Source organism: Anser anser (assembly GCF_964211835.1).
Source record: "Anser anser genome assembly, chromosome: 12".
NCBI lineage: Eukaryota > Metazoa > Chordata > Aves > Anseriformes > Anatidae > Anser > Anser anser.
In genome coordinates, this window is record NC_139733.1 from 7,200,377 (window position 1) to 7,219,277 (window position 18,901).

At 39.9% G+C, this 18,901-nt stretch overlaps 1 protein-coding gene across 5 annotated transcripts in view; it reads right to left on the minus strand.

The window, feature by feature from the left end:
* IARS1 (isoleucyl-tRNA synthetase 1) overlaps positions 1–18,901 on the minus strand; it is a 118,895-nt gene that overhangs the window by 43,502 nt on the left and 56,492 nt on the right. For all 5 annotated transcript variants that reach the window (XM_083796504.1, XM_083796501.1, XM_083796502.1 and 2 more), the window contains 5 exons: positions 10,650–10,776; positions 6,060–6,133; positions 5,492–5,686; positions 1,782–1,868; positions 1,121–1,204 (listed from right to left, as the gene is read on the minus strand). In XM_083796504.1, the coding sequence (XP_083652630.1) occupies positions 1,121–1,204; positions 1,782–1,868; positions 5,492–5,686; positions 6,060–6,133; positions 10,650–10,776 (567 nt within the window). The remainder of the gene's footprint in view (positions 1–1,120; positions 1,205–1,781; positions 1,869–5,491; positions 5,687–6,059; positions 6,134–10,649; positions 10,777–18,901) is intronic.

The window sequence follows — 18,901 nt, forward strand, 5'->3', positions numbered from 1 at the left end:
TCCAAGCCTTTTCACTCATTGTTTCAGCTACAGATCCACTGACATTCTGCTAAATACACCTTGACTTTTTATAAAGAACAATTTTGATAAAATTTAAGAAATCCATCCAGCCCTCCATTGTAAGCATATATACAAAGATAATTTACTTGGTCTTTAAATTGCTAAAGCTTGAAAAAAATACAGAATTTCACATCTGCTTTTTTTTAATCATCTAGATTACAGCAGTAACTATCTTTCTCAAAGAAAAAATCCCAGCACACTAGGCTTTTACTCAGACGAATCGTTACCACATATGGTTGTAGAATATAATGAAGTATGTGCAACAGTGTAAGGTTTTCTTATATACAGCAAGAATTACACAGCTCTTGAGAAATGTATAGGTAGTGTACTCAGTTATTAACATGTCTTTATTATGCCTTTAACTCAAGGTACCACTTTATGTACCTAGCTGGTACATCCAGCCAAAGTACCAGGTGACTGCATAATTATGTTTACACATTTGTATAATTTTAATGAAACACTTAAACTGTGTGTTTAATCACTGACCTGGACAGTTTATATATATACGCAGTAGGCTGTTCAAGTTCTGCTTTTCTGGTTTCACTACTGCAAGCATATACTCTATAATTTCATCATCAATAAGGAAACTTTCTCTTTAGAAAATGATTAATATAAGCAGCAAACACATTTATGTGTATTATACAGTAATCGTTCCCTAACTATTTAGCAGAAATCTGACAGTACTGATTCAAAGATTTCATTCAGTTTTCACTGGGCCAACTCAATGATTAGCAGCAATTGCAGACATGCCAGCCTGAGTGGAATCTATACAATCTGGAGATGTTTTCAGACAAGAGGCCTCCATTCGGCACATCAGCTTTGGTCTATACCAGCCTTGACGGAGATAAACTAACAGTATTAAAGTCCAGGCACTTTAACTACTGCCAGTTCTTTAGGTCATCCACTCAGCTACTGGCTGCCATACAGGTCTGGAGTTTTCCAAAATTAACTTTCTTGGTACTGATAATTGTCAAAAACCCATACGCAGCCCTCCTGGTACATGTCTACTATAAACAGACAATTAACATCAGATTCTACATGAATTTTTTAAAAAACCTACCTTAGTGCATCAGCTCCATAACTATTTACAATAGCCATTGGATCAGGATAATTCTTCTTCCTTTTGCTCATTTTTTGACCATCACTAGAAAATATCAGAATGCAGGAGTAAATTCCCCAAATTCTTGTAATAAACGGGCAAAAATCCAGCTTAATTTATTCTGCCCTATTATGTTCTCGGTAGCAAAGACAATAATACATTAGCACATCATTTCAGTATGACTGCTGAACCCATGAGAGCATCTGAAAAAACAAGCAAACAAGAGTCTCCCAAGTTACAAATCCAAGCAGTAAATCCATCTTCCCTGGAGAAACTGGGTGAAACACACTTGGTTTGAATCAATCCCTCCCACCCACTGGCAAGCCTACATGTTAAGTAAAGGGCATGAAATATAATTATTTAAAATTACATCTACATCTACATTTGTGATCTCCTTTACCCTGCATAAATGATGCATAGTATTTCCTATTCTGACTTGTTACCCATTTGCTCTCTCTAAGAAGGACTAATCCTGCTGGCAAGAAGCAAGTGCAACACAGCTGGGATGTATAAACCTCACAAAGTCCATTCATGATTTAATTTCTGAATTAAATTCACAGGGACTTTAGTGAAATATTCTTTAAATAAAAATTGGTTCAATAAATTACTGATACACACCAACCTGGCAAGAACTAGGCCATTTACAATTACATTCTTGAAAGGAGGCCTTCCAAAAAGAGCAGTGGACAGCACCAGCAAAGTGTAGAACCTGGAACGAGACAATGCAAATGTGACCTTCTAACACCGCTAAGCTGAAATCTGCACACACTTCATTACAACTAAAATTCTAATTACACTGTTTCATTCTAGCAAACTTAAATTTCAAGTATGTGAAACATTCATATGGCAAAGACTCAGAAGAGGAACTTATTTTAAGTAGACTCTTTTCCTCAGTGGCACATCGTGCTGTTTGCTCAGGTGTGATCTACCAGTCTAAGAGGACAGAAAAATTGTGATAGTAACCAATACCAGGGTTGTGAAGAAAATAATGGTAGCATTTTCCCCTTACAAGCAGAAACACAGGAAATAGAGTTCTGTCCCTGAACTAGCTTCCTATTTGCTCACTGCAAACTTCCGGATACAGGATCAATTGGAAACAAACATAAAAGGTTTTTGTTAATGTGTGTATTATCCAACCCAGCAAACAAAAGCACGGACACAGCTACGACCAAAAAGGTAACTCAGGAAAAGTGAGCAGAGCCTCCTTATCTTCTTATCAAATAAAGGCGGCTGGTTAAACTGGCCAGTTCTGTAGGTTCCATGCAACAGAGGTCACCGAGGTTTTCTCCCCACCCCACGGGATGTGTTTACAATTATTCTTATAAACTGTCCAGGACAGTTGAGACATCAGTGGTGGGCCAAGTGCAGGCACCTACTGTTCAATATATCAGCACTTGATTGTACCTCAGAAACTAGGTGGAGGTGCAAGATGCGGCAGCTTCTTACTCAGAGACTGAGCCTTCAAGCAAGGCAGAGGCCTACGAGCTTCTGTAGCTGCACCAGTGATAATCAGTTTTATGAAAATAACTGGAGGATGGGCCACAGCTTTCTCAGTTAAAAATGACTATTGCACTGACGATTGCTTAGCAACCTTAAAACAGCACACGATTACATGAAAGCTAATTGATTCAGAACAAGGCACAGACTGCTGTACCTCCCAACTATGCATTTGCAACAAGATTTAGTGGGAAAAAGGTTTGCCTGCATTTTCCAAAGGAGTTTTCATCAAAAGCTACATGTAACTGGGAACGCATTCCTGCCACTTGTGGGTCCCCAACTCTGTACAGGCTGCTGTGTGCAGTACTGCAGATATTCAGCGGCATGCATGACACTTCTGGTGCTTATGCCTCAGAGGGGCTTTTAACTCGCAAAAAAACAACCTAAATTCACATGGATAGAAATTCTCGTTGTTAAACTGCACTGTAATTCCATGAATTTTAAGAAACACTCTTCACCTGCACACATACACATGCACTTGGAAGCACCCTCGTCCTTCATTTCTAGCCTTCTTTAAAAAAACCTTAAACATAAATACCTGAGCACTTCTTCAGATGACCAATACCCCAAAAGCCTATACGACTGACAGGTCATTACTACTGTAGCAATACTTTAGTATCTAAACGTACCTTACTGGCAAATTCCCAACAGTTTCTGATAAGTCATGAATTTGCATATAATTACAACAGGTGTATTTTCAATTAAAAAGAATAGCATAGAACCAACTAGAAGAGAATTCAATTGTTTGCATTATGAAATTTGTACAGATGTGCTGTTCGTGCTGAGAGAGCATGTAACTGAGAACTTTTGACAAATTTTGTTATTCACATCATCAAACCTGATGACCAGTGTGCTCCCCCCAGCAATGAGGTAACCTCGTCAACAATTCCAAGAGTGTCCTGTGAGCCACGCAGAATGAGAAGAGAGTGGCACGTAATTTTCGCAGATTATCCTTCAGAAAACTCACCTCATCTGAACATTTTAAGGAGTGGTCACAGACACACTTGATTCTGACAGCTCAATAGACCTCTCTGCTGCTTCATTCATATCTCAGGCTGCTTACATCCTTGCAGATATACAGCCATCAGCCAAAACAATATTATAAAAACCAAACAGCACAAAGATAAAGGTTCACTTCTTTGCTTTTCCTCTCCCTTTCTTGTCTCCCCCCAAAAAGGAGAAAGCATTCCCTCTGTTTTCTCTTTTCTTGAACACCGCGGTTAAATTCATAATCCTGTAAAGCATGCCAATAACCTCCAGTTGTGAATTCCCTGTAGGCCACCACATTCTCACTATAACTACAAATCTTGCGGTATCCACCTACAAAAAATAAATAAATCAGAGAGCTTTTCCTCTCAGTTGGTCAAGACTAGAGTCTTGTTACCCAGCTACTCTCAGATTTTTTCCTCTGGCCTTAACAAATATAATTTAGCTCTTTCTCATATCCACACAAAGTTATGAAAAATATCACCTTGGTCACATTCATTTTCCCCTTGTCTCTATTCATGTTACCCCTTCTCTGTTGCATCAAACAGAAGCCACCAGACCTCCCATCACCTGCGCTCTTCACCGTATGTCAGTTCTCACTTCACATCAGTTGCAGTCTCTGATCTGACACAACCCAATCTTCATTCTCAATTTTATCCCTTCATATAGAATGTTTCAAATATGAATTTTCTTTTTCTTTCACAAAAGAAAAGTGCTCTTTTGCAAATCACCAAATGCTTGCTATTATCAAAGCACCGGCTTATTAGCATATACAAACACTGTAGGGAAGGTATGAGCATCAACATACGTGTTCACATGTTTCGATATTCCAAAGAACAAGATGAGATGGGCTTAGGTATGATGAAGATTCATAGTAACTCTTACGCTGATGTCAAATCCAAAAAGCTATCTACTCCAGACTATAATATCAATGTCTTCATCTGCACGTTGCCCACAGTACACAAGCCAAGTGTGAGGGCTCAAACTGAAGCACAGTGGGTTATGTGCTTCATAAACAAAATCACACAGTCCCAAACGGCATTATCATCAGTTTGAACTTTTCAGCTAAATTGGTAAGGTGATTTGGTTAAACCTACTAAGGGAAGGGAAAAAAATGCTGCTGCTTCCAACAGCAACTTGCAGACAGGTCAACATCAGTGAACTGAAATCCTCAGTTATGTTTACTATTTAGAGAAGAGATCTTTATAAACTGGGATAGTGACAGTTTAGTACATCTGGATGTTGCAATGGCCTCAACTTTACCTTAGTATCATACTATAAAAAGGCCAACTTCTGTAAAAATTACAAATGCATTCTTTAAAGCTTTTCATCCACCATCTCTCCCCCATGTGCTTCAAACGATAGCACAAAAAGCAACACTGCAGTATGTGAGGTACTAATCCACTGTTACATCCCAATCTCAAATAGCTACAGAATAAATCCTGAAACCTAAACTACTTGAACATTGCTACTGTATTTACTGAAACCATAGCTAACTTTAATAGATCTTTTATCCACATAAAAATCCCAAACCATGTTTAGTTCTGTTGAACTTTCACAATTCAGTAGCTCCCTTGTGTATTTTAAGAATGTTTATATGCTGTAGATTTTTTTTTGTTTTAATTTTTTTGTGTGCATGTCTAAATTGCAAACAATGCCCTTTTATCTTTATAAAATGTAGCAAGGAGAAAAACAGTTTCTGACCTTCTTGTTTGCACACTGTTACTTTTATCTTCTTTTATGCCTCTTTTCTAATCAAAACATAGCTATACAACATTCAAGGATCATCCAGATACAATAATTTGGCAGATGCTGAGCAATAACATTACAAGCAGGACACAAAATTACCATCCTCGGGTTTGGTCAATGCCTTCAGCAATGAAGTCAGCGGGGAAAGCGTCCTCAAGCTCTTTTTTGTTTTCAAATGGATAATGCACTTGTGCATAAGGCATGCTTCCGCTCTCAAACCAGCAATCAAAAACTTCAGAGACCCGGTGCAATACGCCCTTTCCACAGCGTGAAGGGATTGTCAGATGATCAATACTATGGGAAAGAAAAAGATTGACGACATCTAACCAAAACAAGAATTAACACAAAGAAGTTTACATTATGCTTGCGCATAGGTACGATAGGCATTTTGGTTTAAGTTTCAAAGATTTTTCCAAACGTAAGCTTTTCCCAAACGTAAGCTTTTCCTTTGATAACTTTTACAACTTAAAGCTACTTCAGAGATTTTGTATTAACAGTGTCTAGGACGACAGAAGAAAGGAAAAGGAACACATGTTAATTCTGAGTCTTAAATCCTCTTACTACTTTTGTATTTTCCCTAGATCCATTTCCCAGGGTTTGGGCAAAGAATGAACATTTCTTATACTAGCTCAACTATTTTTAACAACCATCAGTCTCCGTGACTGACCTTTCTCGATGGAGATCAGTGACTTTCACTCCTGACAGCTCTTCCAATTCTGCCATTGAACCAATACAAACCACCTGTAAAGAGATATGAGAAGCGTAGTCAGTAATTTGTACGCTTTTTTTTTCCCTTTTTTTTTTTTTCCCTTTTTCACTTTTATTTTTTTTCTCTGCAATGTTAGACAGGATATTTGTAGGTCAATGTCTTCCTAGGAGCTGATCTAGCTGAAAAGCCAAAAAAAATTTGCACAAAGTCCCCCTGTTCAAACTGACAAAGCAGCAAACAACGCTGGAGATTAGATATCACTGCCCTGGTTTGATACAATTCATGTTACAACAACTGGAGACTTGGAAGATCAAACATGTTGGCAGATAGCAAAAAAGGAGAGGGCTTATTTGTTTTGTTGTTTTTCAAACAAACTATAAAACCATAACCTCTGAAAAATCCACAATCTTGCCTTCTACATAGACAGTAGTTTCAGATCCCACCTTTGTCATCTGAAGCTAAGGTAAGCAGCTAAATAGCTGAGTGTAAATTTTGTATCTCAGGTATAGTGTATTGCTCACATTAACAGCATCTTATTCAAAGGAAAAAAGAGTCACTGGTAACAAAGGAGTTGATTAGAAAATCTACAGGCTTCATTTAGTTTTTATTACATTAATCTAAGGAAACACAAGCTGCGATCCTGGTCTGGATTTTCAAAGTCTGATCCCACATGCTATCAGTCCAATTCAGATGAGCCATGGAAAAGACAAATAGATCTGACGGGGAGGAGTTAAACGTACCAACGTAAAGAAGCTAAAAGTAGGCTAGAAATTTTTCACATAAGGTAACTTCTAAAGTTATTCTTGGACAGAAGTAGTTAGGGTACTGCTCAATTCCTACAGCTAGTCTTAGGTATATATATATATATATATATATATACACACACAGAAATTGTGACTGACCAAAAGGGTTTGGTGTGTATAATCCTACAAACTGTCATGAATTCAAGAGATTCAAAAGAAGCCTAATTTGTTTTTCAAACCATGATTTTCCCTGTTTAATTCAACTCTGATCTGCATTACTCATCAGTCTTTTATTGTTACTTTTGTAGTGTAATTTTGCCATCACTTGTTTTATTTCTGTATAGGAAGCGAAGCATTGCAATGATTAGACTGGTCAAATCTGCAGTTTGTATAGTGACCCGCACTGGGGAATTGATCCCAATTAAAAATATACCTTTATAAACAAACTGTTTTAAATCCTGATTAGTTCATCATTCATCATGTGGCCCCATAAACAATCGTATGGGAGCAAGTGAGTGGGCAGCAGGTGCTTAATTCAGCACTGCTGGCAGGAAAGGAGTTGTTTTGGTTTTTTTTCTAAGCATCTGGTGCAACCACAGACCTCTACCGAGCAGAACATTTCCATAGAAGAAATAAGCCCAGGTCCACATCTAAAAAGCCAACAACTGTCAGAGGAACACAGATAAGACTGTACTGAGGAAGGCTGCCTCTGTCCAAGGCAGAAGGATAGAGCTAGCATCCCAAGCATAGCTCACTGGGTACCTGAAGGCAAGAAAACAACACAAGAAGTAGATAGGAATCAAGCCCAGTTCTTCATTAGGTTACACCCATTTGTTTTGGCAGATTGGTTTATGCTCTCACATCACAGCTATGGCTTCAGATAATTTTCTTCAAATGTTCAAATGCACTGGTAGCCAGATCCCTTTCCCAGTGAGCCACATTTTCCTCCTGTTTTATTTTTCAGCCAGATCAACTACAAAAACAGCTTTATCAACATTTAATAGAGGACAGCAAAGATTGAAATAAGTAGGCAGGGACTGGAGGCTGTTCGACCCTGTTTCACCATTACTAATGTGAAATCAGAGGTCAAGGTTAAATACTTCTAATGAAACATTCATTAGCATTATATCTATGTAAATTAGGATTATCCATGTAAATAGGAAGACTACAGGCATCCTGCAACATTCTTGGACCTCAATGTTCCTGTGCTCTGCAGTCCCTATTAAGGGAAAGTGTTAGCTTTTATGGGTTTCTCATTTCAGAGCTGTGAAGTACCTATAATCAAAGAATGAGGCACACTCAAAGAAAGAAGCCCACACAGTGCAGCAGTACACCAGCAAGACATTCTGGGATTTTTAAAAAGAGCCTTCTGAATAGTGATCAGTTAAAATAAATGACTGATAAGGTCAGCTCAAAGTAGTGTTCCCAAAGCAGCCTCCAAGGAGAATAGAGCAGATCAGTTCCCTCCCACTTCAGCAGAGCACAGCCAGAGTCCTCTCGCTCCACATCTACGATGCAGGACTGTGCACCAAAACTAGTCAAGGGTTTGTAGTTCAACGAGTGACAAGCAATGAAACCATCCAAGAGAACTTCTGTAACACCACTAAGTATTTAACACTATGATTTGTATGCAAGTTCTATAAAACTAACTAATGTCCACTTTATAAGCTTGTTGCATTGCTGAAAAATTTTATCTACTCTAAATGAGATGTGTTCCTACGCTGAGAAAATCATTAAGATTTGAAGGCTTAAAACAATAAAACTGTCTTCAAAAACGTGGTAATAAACGAGCTTCAAAAACTAAATTCCATTATGCATCTCTACCCGATAATTATGCTAAAATAAAAATAAGATAAAAACCAAAATAAAACTGTGGGAAACCAGATATTGATTTGTAATAAAATTCACTTTAATACCAATTAATTCACCTTACTGTATATTAAATAAGGAACTGTTATTACTTCTCCGTGATTTAATACACACAGCATAAATTGCATGCGAGAAAGTGTTCTTCTGAGAGCAATACATGAAGAGGAGGTTCAGCAATCTCACATGGCACTAGGCTGCATTAAAACTGAAGTGAGGAAATTTTGAGTGAATATTATTTCTGTATGAGAGCAGATGTCACTTAGATCTTGATTTTTATATCAGTCCTGATAGCATTTAGTTTCAAAGCTATACCCCCACACATCTAAGAAGAATGAATATAAAGAAAAAACAAAACTTGAAATTTAGCATGGTCCAGAAGCCATTCTTAACTACTGAACACTGGTATGCAATCTTTAGAATAGACAGAAATATATGCAACATCTACAGATAAAAATACTAGATACGCTGGTGTTTCTATCATTGTTCAAGAACATGAAGCCCTGAGGAATATTTGCAGTTAATTTCATGTAAAAGTTCCATCTTCCAACCTAGATGTTATATAGTTATTAAAAACAAACTTACAAAGGCAAAAAAAATCTGCACACACAGGAAACAGGACAGCAAATGCAGTATTATTAGAGGTAGGGAGTGGAAGTGTGGGGGTATGTAGCTTTTACACAATCTTTTTCAGCTGTAAAATAAACTCCTGAAATACTTTAGCACAAAACTGAAAGCCTTTCCTCTGTCTTAAAACAAACAAACAAACCCTGTCATTCTGAGTAAAGTATTTCAATTGTAACATCTATTTAAAACCTCTAGGTACTAACTGTCAGTCTTCAAATTAAACTTTAACCATTATATGGAACAAAGAAGTACTTGGTTTGCCAGTAATTTACAAACACACTCATAGCATAAATGCAATTCAGATGCCAAGGCTTTCTTAGATATTTAAATCATAAGTACAAGTAGTAAATTCTTCCCTTCCCCACCATCTACCTGCCTAACAGCAACATTTCCAGTCAGGTGGAAATATAAAATGCTTTATGGTACACATCTAAGTAATAGTGCAGTTTAAGACAATACTCTTCTGGAATATGCTTTTCTATTGTCAACTTTCCATGTCTCAAATGAAAGGTAAAGACTGTTCAAATCAAGGGAGATAAAGCAAAGATTTGGGCTGAAGCCAGCAGTATTTACCCTCCATGAACATCCTGACGTTGATTGCCATCTTTCCAGCATGAGGAAGACTCGTCACATGGGTCTAACCCACGTAGAAATAAAAAATCCTCACATTTTATGCTGAGAAATAGTTTTGAAGCTTGGTATTTTGACACTAAGAAAATGGTTATCACCAGAACTGTTACAGATTACTCTCTTGCTCAGTGAATATTCATTTCTAGCATTAGCCTTATATACTTGCATCATTCTACTAGATTCGCATTTTTACATTCTACTACATTCACATTTTTAGCACTATCAATGTGTATTTTCACTGTTCTGCTATGGTGGACTTGCTTTTATGCCTTCAACAATTCATTTGGCTTCAAGCAACCAAGTATCAGAACTTCAAAAAACACATTGAAATGACCAAGTAAAAATCTCCTCCTTGGCATATTCTCACTGCATTTCTTACACCATCAGCTTTCCCAACACTGAAAATACTTCCTGGAAAGATAAGATGAATTCTAATGTTAAAAAAAAAAAAAAAGGCAAGAAAAATTGTTTAGAGTTTTCAAGCAAAATCAATGAAAATGTGCAAGTGTGTGCGCAAATGCATGAACACATGCATATTTCTATCACCTATTATAGATACTCCCATACCATTAAGATATAATAAGACTTCAGACTGCAACAGCCAAAGATATAACAGTCCATCAATATAAGCATACATATAATACAGAGATTTTTCTGTCAACCGAAACTTTCGTTTTCTTACCTCTTCAAAATCATCACTGACCCACAACGGGATAGGCGTTCCCCAGTACCGGTTTCTAGATATAGCCCAATCTCGTGCATCTTTAAGCCAGTTCCCAAAACGCTTCTCCCTCACAAAATCTGGAACCCTGTTTCAAAAATAAGAAAAGTATTCTTTTATCACTGCATTCAATCTAACAGGAAACTAATAAGAACGTTTCTGTTTGATCTCATCCACAAAACAAGTTAATTGTAAATAGAAGGGCCCTTTCCCAACGCATGGGATGCATTCGGAGACCCAGAGTTTAGTCTAAAGAAGGGAGCAGCCACACTACAGAAAATATATGGTCTCTTCCACCTTTTTCTTTTAGAAGCACTTGGCCCTCTAGCAAATAATTCGTTGAAGAATATATATATATTTTTTCCACAGATCAGCCCCAAGAGTAACAACCAAAGATGAAATAATCCTTTGGAGGAAAAATTAAAGAATGGATTCACATGCGCACAGTAAGGCAGGAGTTTGCCCAGCAGCAGCAGATTTATGAAACAAGTGTGAGCATCCCTCAGCAAAAGCTACAGATGGAAATGAAAGCTACCATCTCCTAAGTTTCACCCATGATGGTACCATGTGAAGGTCTAAAGACCTCTTGATGTCAATATTGTCTAAGGTGGATAAAAACTACTTTGATAAGACTCAATTAAATACCATTCTGAAGTTCTACAACTTCACTAGTTATTTCTAGATTTATTTTGGACTGCAGAGTTATCTTCTCTAACATTTCCGAAATAAAAATGTGATATAAAGTTTTTAAAAGTTTAAAGTTTTTAAAGAGAAGGCAAGGTTTTTGTTTGAAGGGGTGGTGGTGTGGCTCTCTGTATTAGAGAGTGTTTTGATGTTGTGGAACTTGAGGCTGGGAATGATAAGGTTGAGTCCCTATGGGTTAGGATCAGCGGGAAGGCCAACAAGGCAAGCATCCTGGTGGGGGTCTGTTATAGACCGCCGAACCAGGATGAGGAGATGGATGAGGAGTTCTACAGGCAGCTGGCAGAAGTTGCGAAATCATCAGTGCTTGTTCTCGTGGGGGACTTCGACTTCCCAGACATATCCTGGAAGCACAACACAGCCCACAGAAAGCAGTCTAGGAGATTTCTGGAGAGTGTGGAAGATAGCTTCCTGATGCAGCTGGTTAGAGAGCCTACCAGGGGAGGTGCCCCGCTAGACCTTCTGTTCACAAACAGTGACGGACTGGTGGGAGATGTGGTGGTCGGGAGCTGTCTTGGGCAGAGTGACCACGAAATGGTAGAGTTCTCTATTCTTGGCGAAGTCAGGAAGGGGACCAGTAAAACCACTGCCTTGGACTTCTGGAGGGCTGACTTTGACCTGTTCAGGACACAGGTTGGCAGAGTCCCTTGGGAGGTGGTTCTGAAGGGCAGAGGAGTCCAGGAAGGCTGGGCACTCTTCAAGAAGGAAATCTTAATGGCTCAGGAGCGGTCTGTCCCCACGTGCCCAAAGACAAGCCGGCGCAGAAGAAGACCGGCCTGGCTGAACAGAGTTGTGGCTTGAGCTTAGGAGAAAAAAGAGTGTTTATAATCTTTGGAAAAGAGGGCGGGCCACTCAGGAGGACTATAAGGATGTTGCGAGGCTGTGCAGGGAGAAAATCAGAAAGGCCAAAGCTCATCTGGAGCTCAATCTGGCTACTGCCGTTAAAGATAACAAAAAGTGATTTTACAAATACATCAACACAAAAAGGACGACTAAGGAGACTCTCCATCCTTTACTGGATGCGGGGGGAAACTTAGTTACAAAAGATGAGGAAAAGGCTGAGGTGCTTAATGCCTTCTTTGCCTCAGTCTTTAGCGGCAAAACCAGTTGTTCTCTGGATACCCAGTACCCTGAGCTGGTGGAAGGGGATGGGGAGCAGGACGTGGCCCTCACTATCCACGAGGAAATGGTTAGCAACCTGCTACAGCACTTGGATGTACGCAAGTCGATGGGGCCGGATGGGATCCACCCGAGGGTACTGAAAGAACTGGCGGAGGAGCTGGCCAAGCCACTTTCCATCATTTATCAGTAGTCCTGGCTATCAGGGGAGGTCCCAGTCAACTGGTGGCTAGCAAATGTGACGCCCATCTACAAGAAAGGCCGGAGGGTAGACCCAGGGAACTATAGGGCTGTTAGTTTGACCTCAGTGCCGGGGAAGCTCATGGAGCAGATTATCTTGAGCGTCATCATGTGGCGCTTACAGGGCAACCACGTGATCAGGCGAACCTGATCTCCTTCTATGACAAAGTGACATGCTTAGTGGATGAGGGAAAGGCTGTGGATGTGGTCTACCTTGACTTCAGTAAGGCTTTTGACACCGTTTCCCACAACATTCTCCTCAAGAAACTGGCTGCTCGTGGCTGGGACTGGCGTACGCTTCGTTGGGTTAAAAACTGGCTGGATGGCCGGGCCCAAAGAGTTGTGGTGAATGGAGTCAAAACCAGTTGGAGGCCGGTCACTAGTGGAGTCCCCCAGGGCTCAGTACTGGGGCCAGTCCTCTTTAATATCTTTATCGATGATCTGGATGAGGGGATTGAGTGCACCCTCAGTAAGTTTGCAGATGACACCAAGTTAGGTGCGTGTGTCGATCTGCTCAAGGGTAGGAAGGCTCTGCAGGAGGATCTGGATAGGCTGGACCGATGGGCTGAGGTCAACTGTATGAAGATCAACAAGGCCAAGCCCCAGGTACTGCACCTGGGGCGCAACAACCCCAAGCAGAGCTACAGGCTGGGAGATGAGTGGTTGGAAAGCTGCCTGGCAGAGAAGGACCTGGGAGTACTGGTTGATAGTCGGCTGAATATGAGCCAGCAGTGTGCTCAGGTGGCCAAGAAGGCCAACAGTATTCTGGCTTGCAGAAGAAGCAGTGTGGCCAGCAGGGCTAGGGAAGTGATTGTGCCCCTGCACTCGGCTCTGGTGAGGCCGCACCTCGAGTACTGTGTTCAGTTTTGGGCCCCTCGCTACAGGAAGGACATTGAGGTGCGTGAGAGAGTCCAGAGAAGGGCGACGAAGCTGGTGACGGGTCTGGAGAACAAGTCTTACGAGGAGCGGCTGAGGGAGCTGGGGTTGTTCAGCCTGGAGAAGAGGGGGCTCAGGGGCGACCTTATTGCTCTCTATAGGTACCTTAAAGGAGGCTGTAGCGAGGTGGGGGTTGGTCTATTCTCCCACGTGCCTGGTGACAGGACGAGGGGGAATGGGCTACAGTTGCGCCAGGGGAGGTTTAGGTTGGATATTAGGAAGAACTTCTTTACCGAAAGGGTTGTTAGGCATTGGAATGGGCTGCCCAGGGAAGTGGTTGAGTCACCATCCCTGGAGGTCTTTAAAAGACATTTAGATGTAGAACTTAGTGATGTGGTTTAGTGGAGGACTTGTTAGTGTTAGGTCAGAGGTTGGACTAGGTGATCTTGGAGGTCTCTTCCAACCTAGACGATTCTGTGATTCTGTAAACAAACTCAGAGGCTAACATTTCACAACATCCATATACCTGCTCTGAAATTCAGAAGCATACTGTACTGGGTCGGGCTGGGATGTTAACTTTCCCTGCAGCAGCCCATACAGTGTTGTGCTCTGCACTTGTAGCTGAAACAGCAGTGGTATCACACCAGTGTTGTGTCTGCTGCTGAGCAGTGCTGGCACAGCATCAGGACTCTCTCTAACCCTCCTAGGAGGTGGGCAAAAATGTGAAAAAAGAAACATCACCAGGGCAGCTGACCTAAACCAACCAAACAGATATTCCATACCATATGATGTCACACTCAGCAGTAAAAGATGGAAAAAGGAAGAACAGGGGAGGGGTGGGCTCTCATTGTGAAAACGTCTGTCCTCCTCCCGAACACCGGCTACATGCGTTGAGTCCCTGCCTCAAGGACGTGGTCAAGCATCGCTCATTTATGGGGAGTAGAGAGTCATTTCTTTCTTCTGCACTTCTACATAGCCTTTACTTGTTTTGTTTAGTTTTCCCTTTCCCTTTTCCCCTTTCCGTTTTTTTTTCCCCTTTAGCTAAATTGTTAATTGTTTAGTTAAATTAATTAATAATAATCTTTCCTTAATAATTATTTCTTTTTCCTTTAGTTAAATCATCCTTATCTCAACCCATGAGTTGTTCTTTCCTTTACTTCTTCCCCTCCTCATCTAAGGAGGGGGAGTGAGAGAGCGGTTGTGGTGTTCAGCTGCCTAGCACGGTAAAACCACCACACATACGCAGGCTCTCAATTTGTTTTAGAGTAGCACTCATTACTAGTAACTTTTCTGTGCTGACCTTAAGGGACCCTCTCTCCAAACACCAGTGGAAACTAACTGTACGAAGATCATTAGCATTTGCCTAACATTCCACTAATGTGGAAAACTTCTCTTTACATCACTCCTAAACTAGTTTCCATTTTTCAGAAGTTGTTAGACACTGATTAGCTGAAATTATTAGTCCCATTTAACATAGCTAGAGGGTGAAACAATCCCCCAATGACATTAAAATGCTAAAAGTTTCAACTCTGCCTCCTCAAAACACACGTGAAAAATTAATTTTATCCCCAAAGTGGACATTAACCAAAAAAATGTACATGGTGTGACCTCTCACTCTCTCTGAACTAAGAAAACATGTAATTTACCTCTTTGAGTAAAACTGTCCGCCCCTGCTGCCAGTTTTCAGTGGAACATAAGACACAAACCACTTCATCTACTACAAATCACATTTGTGATCATGATTTGTTGCCACTTTAGAGGTACAGTACAGACAACCGTTAAATAAAACGTAAATAACCTGTGTCTCAAACACATTTGGAGCTCATCACTCAAAAAATGCGTTACTTAAAACAACTTGTGCTGCCCATCACACAGATGCTTCTCTCCCATGCTGTAACTGAAGAAACTTGGCCTCATACAGAGACTACTCTGTACTGCCATTAATTTGTCAGCACACAGTCTTCCTTACAATCCCCAGTTAATTCTTCCATCTGAATTCCCAAGTACACTGTGAAGAGAGTTGTGACTTTGATGAGATCGTGATAAAACCACGAATCATTACTGATACTGGCCCTTAGCTTGCAAGAAATTTTGGACTGTGTTAAATTACTTACCTAAGCCCAGAAGATAGTCCCCTGAAAGTAACCAGCTGCACAATTTGCTGAAGTACAAACACTGACCTCTGTGCATCCAAGCTGTCCTCACAGTATGGATATTTAGACGCTTTAAGAATTACAAACAGAAAAACAAAAGGCCACCCACGTAAATAGTCCTACTTTCCAACACAGAGACATAAAAAAGCCCTTTGCCATATATCGATACACGTCTTCCATGTTTAACAAGTTATCTGTCGCAAACCTCCTTCAGTCGATGCATATATTTCAGTTGTATGCTGATGACTCCACTTGAATATGGCTTGATATGACAAGCAAGGTGACAAGTGCTACAGTCTATACAGAGCAACCCATCGCTAATGGCACCGAACAGATTGAGACCTCGAAACACGTCAAGCGCCAGCATCAAACATTTCTACAAGTCTGCAACAGAAATCAAAGCAGTGACTTCACTTCTAAAGGATTCCCATTACAGCCCCTGTGCTGTTAGAAACTTTTAGAAACTTTTTTTTTTTTAAATTTCCCAACTGGCCCACAATTTGTGTTGGTTTTGACCTTCAAATTTCTCTGCAAAATGACACTGATAAGATTTTCTACTTCCTTCTCAAACATTTAGCAAGGTTAAGGAGACTGCTGTCTCAGCAGGTTGTGACGCTCTCAATTTATGCCTTCAGAATAGTGTGGGATAATAGCTATTTCTACTTCCTTGGCATCCAGGATAGTGCACTAAATAAACTTCAAGACGCAGACACTGCAGCAGTTGAAAAGTTCATAGAACTGATCTTCACAATACCGAGAGATAAATATTGATTTGTCAAATTATAAATTAGATCTTGAATGAAAGTAACCAGTTTCAACTTGCTTCAATTTCTCTCGTTACTCCAACATCAAAACTCTGGCTTAATAAACTAGAGATGATGGCAATTATGAATCTACTTGAGATTTGGATATACATTTTTGATTGTTTGCTCTCATTTTTGAAGCAGATTTAAGGTTTTGCTAAATTCACGCATCACTATGAATGAACAATGAACGCCCCTAACCTTTCTCAGTAACTACTGATTTTTTTAGTGTCAAATCAAGATTCTACATGATAAACAAAAAAAGACTATGAAGACCAAAGAAAATCCAGTCCTTTAACAAAAGGTATTAGCCTACCACAACAGAAACCATTTTCCTTGCCTTCAAAGTCTATGCACTACAGACCATCCATGTCACAAAGCAAGTGGGCATGGATTTGAAAATTGCACATTAGGGAGCATATCTTCAATCCCAGAGCACGAATGTGTGTGGCTAACAGCAAGGTACCACGGCTGCTGATCCAGTGACTACTCATCACCAATTAATACCAGAGGAATGTCATGAATCAAGATTTCTCTATTTACTTTTTGATTCTTCTTCCCAAAGAGAAACAGGCAGGATGTCAGAAATCTAAATTATTACATAATCCAGAAGGAAATATATGAAAAAGTACGAGACATCTGTTCCTTTTCTGGACTTGTGTTTTGAAGTCTCTCTTGTGTTCGTAACAATTCGGAATAGAGAAGAGTAATTCTTACCCATTTCAAAGATCAGATATGCTCTGCATGATGCTTTGAGTTGGCTCACCTTGCACTAGTCATAGGATACAGAAACACGGTCACAAAGTAATACCATCCCTTTTTTGTAAACACAAATACCACTACTGAAATAAACAGCTGTTAAATATTACCACAGCAGAAGTGTTATATGCTTTAACACTAACTTACCATTAAAAGCTCTTTGAGATATACTAATTTTTTCTCACTCTTCATTGCTCCTCTCATCAGCTAATTTAACTCATGGCATTCTTCAAAAAAACCCACACCTTTACATACTGGGTAAGATTTACTTCATAATTACTAATTAGAGGAAGCTCGCAGCTCATAAATTATTTGAAAAACTGACCCGTAAAGTCAGAATGATAAACAAAAAATAGCAAAAATTAGGAAATCTAGTAACAGACTAGCAGTCAGCATTTGCTGTATTTGGTTCTGAGAAGGTGGCCCCAAAATTATTCTCTCATTTGGCAACCTGGTAACTTTAAGCAACTCAGGAAATCAAGAACCAGTTACATGTTTGGAAAGGAGGAGTTTAATCTTCCAGTAGGTAACTGAGTTGAAATAGCAAAAACAAGGCTGATTAAGTAATTATCCTACGTTATTTAACTAAATATGTATAGATTTCTTTAAAACCATAACACATAACACCTGTTTTTGCTTTTCTTTATAAACATTAACTGCTCTTTACAAGACCAAAACTCTCAGATTCCATTATGTTAATCTGCTCTAATAATAAGTCTCCTTCAACATGACCTCAAATTGATTTTTAATGGTTTTTACTTTGAGGAGACAAAACAGACAGCTATTCATGCCCTTTTGACACTTTAATTAGTGCCAATACTGTATCATGGACCTAATTAAAAGTCCCTGGATAGGGGAGGAGAAAAGGAGGAAAGGGGAGGAGAGAGAAAAGGTCAGCTGCTTGCAAAGCACACATAGTTTCCACTGCAGCAAACACTTTCTCCTACCCAGGTCAGGAAAGCTCATTTTAATGGTGCACAACCACATACCCCACCACAAGTTAGGGTTGCTTCCATCAGTCTAAAAGATTTTTCTGCTTATATGCTGCTTACATTTGCTAAATTAATAGCACTTTCAATCATTTTGCTATAGCAATGTTTTTCTTTGCTCCTTTATCCTGGTTCCCATAGCAACAAACACTTTAGCGTGAGACTGCAATGCTGCTGCAGACTGCATCATAAGCACGCTGTCAGCAGCATACAGCTGCCTGACAAGCCAGGATTAACTCAAGTCATAACCTCCACTTTCATGATACATTTACATCTTAAAAAATCCCGATATATTTCATTGGTATGACCCAGACTTTTAATTGCTATTAAAATTCTTCCTCTCTCCTCCGAAGGCAGCCCCTTGCATTGTGAAGCCAACGAGGAACGAAGCTTTTGCTGTGGTTCTTCTTGCTGCAGTTTCCCTTGGAACATGCTCATTGTTATGGTTACCAAGTATTTTATATGGCACTGCCGGCTTGTAAATACAAATCTACTTGCATTTAACACGGCATGTGCAGGTGGATTTACCAGTTGCCGAAGAGCAACTGCATAGTGAACTGATGTTTGGAGTC